This window comes from Rhipicephalus microplus, chromosome 1, assembly GCF_043290135.1.
Source record: "Rhipicephalus microplus isolate Deutch F79 chromosome 1, USDA_Rmic, whole genome shotgun sequence".
Taxonomy (NCBI): Eukaryota; Metazoa; Arthropoda; class Arachnida; order Ixodida; family Ixodidae; genus Rhipicephalus; species Rhipicephalus microplus.
In genome coordinates, this window is record NC_134700.1 from 279462147 (window position 1) to 279472869 (window position 10723).

General features: G+C 50.7%; 1 protein-coding gene across 1 annotated transcript; it reads left to right on the plus strand.

Moving 5' to 3' along the window:
- The first annotated feature begins 6410 nt into the window (after positions 1–6410).
- On the plus strand, positions 6411–7352 carry LOC142767300 (uncharacterized). The gene has a single exon (XM_075868744.1). The coding sequence runs from the start codon at positions 6411–6413 to the stop codon at positions 7350–7352; it is 942 nt and encodes a 313-aa protein (XP_075724859.1).
- Positions 7353–10723: the final 3371 nt, after the last annotated feature.

The following is a 10723-nucleotide window of genomic DNA, read 5'->3' on the forward strand; positions in this document are numbered from 1 at the left end:
ACGATTTAATGGCAGCACCGTCACATTGGAAGCAATGGAAGTCACCGAAGTGTGCACGGTTACAAGTCCACCACTAAACAGTGAAGTGCTCGAGTTGTTGAGCGCCCGGGGGTATGATGCTGCTGACATGTTTGACCCTGAAACTTGGCACCGAGAAGACGTCAGCACATTGTCACGGCTAAAGGCCGGAAAAAAAGACAGATGACGACGAAGTCATGAGCATGAATAGCAACCATGGTTCCTCTGAGGACGACGACGTCGAAGCGGCTGCTCTTTTGTTCTGTTAATACAGACTTTGTTTTTCCTGGTCACACCGTCGTCCTGTATCCTGTTATTTTCACGTCGCGACATTGGTGTAGGTGCTGGACTTCTCCAACTGATGCTTGGGACACCTCTGCGCCCTGGCACATCGAGTCCGCCACCGCGACCCGTTCCTGCAGTGGATACTCCTGTCCACCGCTACAGTCGCCGACAGCGAGGCCTTAGTCCGGAGGCAATCCCCCTCGAACTTCTCCAGCAACACACCACGCCTGGAGAAATGGCTACTGGAGGTCCTTCACAGCTTACTGATCATCAGCCTCAAATTCCCGAGACCTTTCACGGTGAGGTATATGAAGACGTTGAGGACTGGTTAGCCCAGTATGAGCGAGTCACCAAGGCCAACCGCTGGCCTACTGAACAAAAGCTATCGCGCGTCTACTTTGCTTTGGCAGAGAGCGTTCGTACGTGGTACGAGAATCCTGAGTCAACGCTATCCTCGTGGGATGAATTTCGGCAACAAATTCTCGGGACATTCGCAAACATTGACTGCCGTGATTCTGCTCTGCAGCTCATCGAGGTTCACATACAAAAACCAAACAAGAGCGTCCCCATGTTTGCGGAGGACATGGCCCGCCTATTTTGGCGGGCTGACCCCGAGATATCTGAAGGTAAAAAACTCCGACATTTGAGGCGGTGCGTCAAGGAAGAGCTGTTCGCCGGTCTCTTACGCAACCCGCCTACAAGCGTAGCGGAATTTATCAAAGAGGACAATCGAGCGAGCACTGCAGCAACGGTGCCGATACCACGACCAACCAAACAACACATCTCCCAGCCTCTCTCTTTGACTGCCAGCAGTGAGTGTTCTCTGCGTGTGCTCATTCGTGAGGTCGTTCGGGACGAGGTCCAAAACCTCCTTGTGACTCCGCAAGAAAATACCGTGGCTTGCGTTGCAGAAGTTGAGCGGCAAGAACTCCACCAGGCATTTTTGTTGCCCGAATCGCTCTCAGACCAGCGGTCTGTAAGCTACACACCAGCCGGGCGTCGACCTACTCCAGTGACGCACAACTCGACACCACTGGCTTATCGCGACGTCAGCCAAGGGCCTTACAACCAACCGTGGACCCAAACTTCGAATCCACCACTGCCGTATCCACAGTCTAACGTGTCTATGCAAACGGCGCCGATGTACACTCCGCCAACATCTGCATCTTGGTCGCAAAGAATGCCCACCAGTCGGCCATTCATTCGTAAGACGGACTTGTGGCGCACCGTCGACCGTCGACCACTTTGCTTCCATTGCGGACTAAGCCAGCCATGTTTTCCGCATTGCTCCGACCCCGCTCTCCTTCACCTGCACTTAACTCGCCGCAGCAGCGCAGTTACGCCAAGGTGGTCCGGGGCAGATCCCCTAGCCCTCGTCGGGGAAACTAACAGCAGCGACCTTTGGGGGGAAGGTTTCCGTCCATGGAGATGCTACCCCAACATCTTGACTAAGACACGATGCGACGGATGATACTACGGATCGTACGACGGACGATACCAAGGACGATACGACGCCACCGACATCAACGGAAGTTGTAAGCGCCAATCTAGACATTTGCATAGACGGACGCTCAGTAACAGCGCTGGTAGATACTGGCGCGGACCTCTCGATTATCAGCCGTAAACTCGCCAACTGCCTAAAGAAAGTCAGAACAATATGTACGGGCCCGAACATAAGAACCGCAGGGGGTCAATTGGTGACGCGGACGGGCGAATTTATCACTCGAATTAATATCGGCAATTCAGATTTCGTCGCTACTTTCATAATTTTATCGAAGTGCTGCAAAGACCTGATTTTGGGCATGGACTTCCTGTGTGAATACAGCGCCGTTATCAACATTCCTTAAAGATCGGTTATATTTTGGATGGCCTCAGGTCAAGTTTCGGATGGGCCCTGTACAGACCAGTGACGTAAACCTTTGCTGCTATTCAGCCATGCTATTCAGCCATGGTTTATCTATCGCAAGAGGCATCGTGAGCATAAAATGCGTACACACGCACATCCTTATTACAAACTTCGGCTCTGAACGCCAACATCTAACGAGGGGCATGGCAGTCGCGTACATGGAAGAGCTCACCGAGATGACAGACTGCCAACTCTTGAAAAAGATAATTCAACTGATCTGCCCCCCGTACCTATATATGTTGATATTGGCCCAAGTGTGCTGCCGGCGCAGAAGCAAAGTATCCTGCAGCTTATTGACCAGTTTGAAGATTGTTTCTCTTCGACGTCCAGGGTCCATCAAACGCCACTGACAAAACATCGAATTATAACGGACGACATGACCAGACCCATCAGGCAAAACCCGTACCGGGTAGCTCCGCGGGAACGTGAAGCCATCGAAAACCAGGTGTGACAGATGCTTAAAGATGACGTTATTCAGCCGTCGAAAAGCCCTCGGGCTTCGCCTGTTGTATTAGTGAAGAAAAAAGACGGCACCTTACGTTTCTGCGTGGATTACCGCAAGCTGAATCAGGTGACAAAAAAGACGTCTACCCACTTCCGCGTATCGACGATTCACTCGATCGGCTACAGCATGTGCGTTAATTCTCGTCGATGGATCTAAAGAGTGGTTATTGGCAAATAGAAGTCGATGAAAGAGACCGGGAGGAAACAGCTTTCATGACACCTGGTGGCCTTTTTGAAATTAAGGTACTTCCATTTGGCTTGTGCTCAGCACCGGCCATGTTTCAGCGGCTAATGGACACCGTACTATCAGGCTTCAAGTGGCAGACGTGCTTAGTGTGTTTAGATGACGTCATCGTATTTTCTGCCACATTCGACGAGCACGTCATGCGACTGCACTCAGTATTTCAAGCTATCCGTTCCGCCGGACTAACACCTAAGCCAGAAAAATGCCACTTCGGCTTCGAAGAGCTTCTGTTCCTGGGGCATCTTGTCAGCAGTGAAGGTGTGCGGCCTTACCTTGAAAAAATAGCTGCCGTTACGAATTTTCCAGCGCCAACTGACAAAAAGGCGGTCAGACAGTTTTTATGACTCTGTACGTACTACCGACGCTTCATTGAGAACTTCTCGCGCATCGCCTCACCATTGGCCCACCTTACCAGAGAAGCCGTCGCATTCGTATGGAATGAATAACAGCAAAAATCATTCGACGAGCTGCGGCAAAATCTTCAGAAGCCACCAGTCCTCGCACACTTTGATGATGACGCCTCGACAACAGTGCACATCGACGCTAGCGATGTAGGCTTAGGAGCTGTACTCGTGCAGTGGCTGGATGGCGCCGAACGAGTAATTGCTTACGCGAGCAGAACTCTTTCACGTGCGGAAGAAAATTATTCTACCACGGAAAAAGAGTGCCTTGTGGTAGTGTGGGCTGTTTTGAAATTCCGTCCATATCTGTATGGTCGCCCTTTTAATGTTGTCAGCGACTATCACTCCCTTTGCTGGCTGACAAATTTGAAAGAGCCTTTAGTACTGTCGGCGCGCTGGAGCCTGAAGCTTCAAGAATTTGACATGACGGTGGTCTACAGATTGGGGAAGCGACATTCAGACACCGATTGCTTTTCTCGTGTGCCATACGAACCTGCGCCGGCAGAACATGACCATACAGCCTTTGTCGGAGTGTAAACACGGCTACTGTCACACAGCTGCAACGAGACGACCCGGAACTGGAACCCATAATTCGTTTTTTGGAGGGTCGCACTTCAGCTGTACTTAGAGTGTTTGCGAGAGGGCTATCGTCATTTTGCTTGCGCAACGACGTCCTGTATAAGATGAACTTCACGTCGCACCGAAACGACTACTTACTCGTCATCCCAACATCTTTAAGGAGTGAAGTATTACAGGCATGCCACGATGAACCAACATCCGGCCACTTGGGTTACACGCGTACGCTGTGCAGACTGAGGCATAAATACTACTGGCCAAGACTGACGGCGACCGTTCATCCCTATGTTCGGACGTGCCTTGATTGCCAGCGCAGAAAAGTCCCACCCGTCAAACCAGCAGGCCTCCTCCATTCTATTGACGTGCCTGTTATTCCATTCGCTCAAGTCGGAATGGATCTTTTGGGCCCATTTCCGACCTCATCAGCAGGTCGCAGATGGATTATAGTAGCCACCGACTACCTCACTCGTTACGCCGAAACCAAGGCTCTGGAGAGGGGCACGACAAGTGAAGCAGCCCGATTTTTCGTGGAGAATGTGGTGCTGAGGCACGGCGCTCCGTCAGTGGTAATAACTGACAGGGGAACTGCATTCACAGCCGAGCTATTACAGACAGTCTTAAGACTTAGTGGCACATCCCACCGGCGAACAATGGCGTATCATCCGCAAGCGAATGGTCTTACGGAGCGTCTCAACAAAACACTTGCGGATATGCTCTGCGTGTACGTCGATGTGGAGCATAAAAACTGGGACGAAATCTTGCCGTATGTCACGTTCGCCTATAACACGGCTCATCAAGAAACAACAAGAACAACGTCATTCCGCCTTCTTCGTGGTCATGGAGTCATCTATATGCTGGATGCTATGCTGCCACACGAGTGCGAAGACGTCGAAACAGATGCTGATTATATCCCCCAGCTTGCCGAAGAAGCCCGACAACTTGCACGCCTACGTATTAGTCGCCAGCAGGACCACGATTCTTGTCAAGACGGTACAAGCTTCGTCACCGACTAGTCTCATACAAGCCAGGAGAGAAAGTTTGGATATGAACTCCTATTCGGAACCGTGGACTCTCAGAAAAACTGTTAAGACGGTACTTCGGGCCCTATAAAGTTCTATGACGTCTCAGTGACACTAATTATGAGGTTGTTTCTGATACTGCGCACTTCTTAAGGCGTCAAATGTGTGCTCCAGAAGTTGTGCACGTGGTTCGGATGAAGCTTTATTTCTCCGAATGAACTCATGTGTTTCCAACGAGTACAAACCACTTTGATTATAAAGCATCGGGACGATGCTTTCTTGAGTGGGAGGCTAAGCCACGGCTAAAGGCCGGGCAAGAAGACAGAGGACGACGAAGTGATGAGCGTGGACGTCAACCACGGTTCTTCCGAGGAAGACGACGTCGAAGCGGCTGCTTTTTTGTTCTGTTAATGTAGACATTGTTTTTCCTGGTCACACTGTCGTCCTGTATCCTGTTATTTTCACGTCGCGACAATATTAATTGGCTCGAACGCTCATTGCAAGATAGCCACTGGAAAAACTGATCGCCTCAACGAGCTGCCCTGAAAACGTCGTTCGGGTGGACTGTGCAGGGCATTAGCTCACTCTACCAAGCAACAGCAACTAGTGTCCTTTTCTTATCGGCTCATGGTTCCCCTCAAGAGTGCGATGAATCGGCTATGGGGCGCCTCGACACTATTGGTACTGAGAACCAGTTTTCAAGTACTGTAAAAGACCACCCAGACCTCGACAAATTTGAACACTGTCTGAGCAAGCAAGCTGGTCATTACCAAGTGCCTCTGATGATGCAAAAGCCTGGTATTCCTGCCGGTAGTGACAACATACAGCTTGCAGCCCGTCGAATAAATCTGCAGCTGAACCGATTCAGGGAACAAGCCGACCTGCTGAAACAGTACGACGAAGCCATCACTGTTTATTTCAAGGATGGTCATGCAGAAAGAGTTGATGAAGAGCAGATTCCAGGCCCTAATATTTATTACATGCCGCATCATGTGATCCGTTGAGATGCAGTGACAACCAAGCTCCGTGTTGTCTCTGACGCGTCGTCTCATGTAGTCTATAGGAAAACCGTGCCTGAATGAAGTTTTGTCGAAAGGGGTGAAGCTTGGTGTTGACATCGTGCAACTATTGCTGTCCTTTCGTTGCTACCCAGTGTTTCTTGCGGCAGATATCAAGAAAGCCTGTTTTAAAATGCTCATTCGACCAGCCGACCGCGATTTATTACGTTTTCTAAAGGTTCAGTAACTGCCAACCAAGGAATATCCCAGCCCACCCATTGTCGCATGGCGGATGACTAGGATTCCTTTCGAAGCAGCAACAAGAACTTTTTGCTTGCTGCCAAGCTACGCCATCATTTTGTGTCATGTCAGGAAAAATTTTCCGTGACGGTGGCCCTCCTGGATAAGGCATTTTACGTGGATGACCTCATCTTTGGTGCGTCTACAGCGGAATGAGCCATGACTGTGTACAAGGAAACACGCACCATTTTCGCTGAAGCATGCATGGAGTTACGAAAATGGGCATCAAACTCCGACCTGCTAAAGCAGAAATTTCTCGAAGATAACGTGGTCATTGAGACTGAAGCCGGAGATGACCATCTCATGAAGGTTTTGGGCGTGCCGTGGGAACGTGAAGGCGATGCCATCGCGTTTACAGTGCGCAACGCAGCCTCCTTTGCCACAAACAGATTGGCCATAAAGCACACGATCCTTCAAACAGTGGCCCGAGTTTATGATCCGCTTGGTCATCTTTCCGCATTCACCGTGAAATGGAAGCTGATTTTACAAGACTTGTGGAAGCGGAAGCACTCCTGGGATGACGCGCTGCCATATGAAGTACAAGCTGCATGGAACGCGTGGTGCGCCGAGTTGCCAGATATCCAGGCACAGATACCTCGCTACATGTTTATGCACGGCAGCAGCGCAGAGCTGTCACTTGAACTGCATTTATTTACTGATGCCAGTTCTAAGGCTTATGGTGCGTGCATCTACGTTCGGCCACTTTCTGCCGACGGGGCATGTGTCAAACGAATGCTCATAAGCCGAAGTCACGTCGCTCCACTCAAGACAATGTACCTGCCTCGACTGGAGCTGATTGCCTGCGTTAGTGGAGCACGGCTATCTGGGTACGTACGGTCCGTGCCACCTCTCAAGCTAGTATCCGCTCATTTTTGGACCGACACCCTCGTCGCCCTTCACTGGATTCGAGCAAAAACAACGAATCGAGATTTTTTCGTCAGCAATGATGTGTCCGAGGTATGCAACCTCACAAAGCCCGACACCTGGGCGGTTGCAGCAGCGGTGGGAATCCTGCCGATCTACTCACCCGCGGCGTGTCTTCAAAGGTGTTCTTGCAGTCAGATTAATGGTGGCACGGTTCCCCTTGGCTCTCGACGCTAGGACTGATTCCTAGTTTCAAGCTGGGTGACCTTCCGAACGACAGAAACATTGAGCCTCTCTTTGAGATAGCCACGACGATCTGTCCATCGATTGTTTCATCGAGGACATCAATGGTGCATGCGGAAGATTTCAGCTCACTGAATAGGCTTTTGCGCATTACTGCTTTCGTGCAGTGATTCGTCCACTATGCTTCGACAAGGAGCTCTCCCCACAGTGGAACGCTCACGACTTTAGAACTTGCAGAGGCCGAGCGTTATTGGCTTCGACTCGTGCAAGAGTAGTATTTCGGAGCTGAAATACGATTTCTTGAGAAAGGGAAGAGGCTGCCATCAACGTCATCGGTCCTTCGCCTAGCACCATTCCTGGTTACAAATGGACTCCTCCGTGTCGGTGGCAGGCTCGACCTGCTTAACGTCAGCCCTGACATCCGGCATCCCATTCTGTTGCCCGCAGAACCCAAGTTGACCACAATGATTGTGCAAGCTGCTAATGCCCGCACTCTTCATGGTGGCATCGAGCACACCCTGACCGAACTCCGGGCAAGATTCTGGGTGCTGAAGAGAAGGAAGGCAGTAAAGAATGTGCTTTCCCAGTGTTTATCGTGCCGGAAACGACGACTGATTGCAGCGTATGCTCCAGTAGCACCATTGCTACCAGATAGAATAACAGAGGCTCAAGCATTTACGGTTGTTGGCATCGACTATTGTGGGCCACTTTACGTTCGCACGACTGAAAACTCGAACAAATCATACGTACTGATATTTTCATTGGCCGTGACACGAGCTATTCACCTCGACCTTGCCTCCGACAAGACAACAGCGACCACGATTCTCGCTTTTCGTCGGTTTGTTGCACGGCGAGGCGTTCCAGCCGTGGTGTACTCGGACAACGCCCTAACATTTCGTTCTTGTGCACGGAGCTTCAAAGCGGTCATCCTTGCGTTTTAAGAGTACGGTGCCACTGCGCGCATACAGTGGAAGCTCTTTGATGGAGTAGATGGTGTGAGCTGCTCATCCGAACTACGAAAGACGCTTTGAAGCGCTTAGGGCGTACCAGCCTTGATGTAGAAGGCCTCACGACAACATTATGCAAAGTTGAAGCCGTCATTAATAGCAGACCTCTGACCTACCTGGAGGATGACCCCAATGAATTGCAGCCTTTAACTCCGGCGCACTTTCTGCTCGGAATACGAGCCATCGAGATGTCGGAGCCGGGTGTCACAGCAGAGACGTCAACTCACGCTGAGCTACAACGACGAGTGCAGTACCGGAAGCGGATCGGCATGGAGCTTTGGCGAAGATGAAAAAGTGCCTACTTACTGCAGCTGCGATCAACGCACTGTCGCCCGGAACAAGGTTCCTCACCGATTAGCATAGGCAACGTTGTGATAGTGCACGAAGAGAACACTTCTCTGGAGTTCTGAAAACCCGGGCGAGTGACGTCGCTGCATCCCGGACTAAACGGGGTAGCCAGAGCATGCTCCGTACGTTTGGCTACAGGCCACGTGGTGAACCGGCCGGTGCAAAAACTGTGCGTAATGGAAGCCACAAAATGACTGACAGACGTTTCGTTTTCTCCCCCTCGGATGATGCTGAAAATAGACTAGTAGGGAGTAGTCTTGGTGGTAGGTACGGGGACGAGAGGAAGTGAACGGCGAAGTGGGATTCGGAGCTACCACTTTATTGAGTAAAGACGTGTCGAGCTCTACAATCACGGGTCTTTGTTTTTAGCACCCCCTTCGTAAACACCGTTTTTTGTCGATTCTCGCCTTGAGTACGTGCAGGACACGCCAAGTGAGGCCATATGTTGCACTAAATCGGGCTGCAGATTGTGATAAGCCAGAACTGTGTGCACATTCAAAGGGACACAGAGCAGATGCACAGTCTCCAACACATTCGCCTAAGAAGTCTAGGAGGCAAAAGCCTTCTGTTTCTTAGTGAATCGTATTTATCTATCTTCATTCAAAAAGTCTCGCCGCACTCAACACGGCTTTGCACTGACTCAGGGGTCAGAGGCTGTCACGGACGGCTATTTTCGGCGACACCGCGTCACGGCAATTAACGGGCGCCGTACTCCCCGACTGACCGTGAGAAACGGCGGCACATGAAAGGGAACCGATAAGTGCAAAATTGGGGTGCTCTCCTTAGAACGTCGCCGCCGACAGTTAATCCTTTTGTAACCGTGGCGACGTCTGCAAGGTCGTAGAAGGCCGCGGTATACCCCGTACAAGGATTAGACTACAAGACGCCCGGCTGAGAGCTAAGTGGTTGACCATTCCCACGGAGAAAAGCGTGGGAAACGCTCTGGTGGCCAAGCCGTATGACAACAACCCGACAGGTTGTCACTCTCGCTAGTTGCGGGCCCTCTCCCTATTAAAAAGGGGTGGGGTCAAAATATTTTGGGGCGGAGTTTCCCCTCAATTAAACGTGCATGATTGGACCCAGGTAGAGATCTCTTGTCCCCAAGGAAGAGAGCGAGGAGACACGAGGGGGATTTAAGCGCAGGATTTTGCCCTGCTAGGCAGACTAGTCGCTGACCAAGATGGTGTAGAAACAGATCAACAAGCATCTCTTCTAGAAGTTTTTAGTGTGGCTCTGTATCGGCTGGCCACCTAAACTTAGCCGTTCGTCTAGTTGTGACGCGATATTAACGTCTGCAACGTAGACATCGGGACTTCGCCTCGAGTTAGCTCAACCTGCTCGAAGTTACCTGCAAGCACTAGCCTCCCGGAGCCACCAGCGTTGCAACACCGCCGACATCGCAGTCGTGCCAGAACTCTCTTCGACTTCTCGCATCCGATCGTCGGGGACACAACGCTGCCGGTCATCACACGTATGCCTTCACCTGTTTATATCTTCGAACTTTCTACTCCGTATTTCTATTGTTGTTAGTTTGTGTAGTTTGTGATAGTTCTCTCGCGTAAGCTGATTTATTGCTTTGTATATATTTTTTAGTTGCATCAAGTGTTGATGTGCTTTGTTAGTTGTATTGAAGTGTTGTATTATATCCCGTGTGCTGCAATATCACTAGAGTAAAGTTGTTTTGTTTTCTCACGTCTCTGATCTCTTCACTGTCTCTGCTTGCGTGCGGAACGAACCAACCTGCTGTCATTCCCGTCGCCGACTTCGCGCTGGCGACGCTTGAGTGGCAGCTTGTAACAAAACTGGCGTCCGCGAGACAGGACGTTCCGTACAAGAGTAGGACAGTGAGGGGTGAACGAGAACCGTGCGGACAGCGTGGTGATAGAGCCGCACAGTTGAAGCGGTTGCATCCTGCAATGATTGCGCTGTTTTTATAGTGGCATTATAGTGACAGTTGCAGCATGGAGTGTATGGATTTTGATAAGTGGATCGCGTACGGTAAACAGTTAG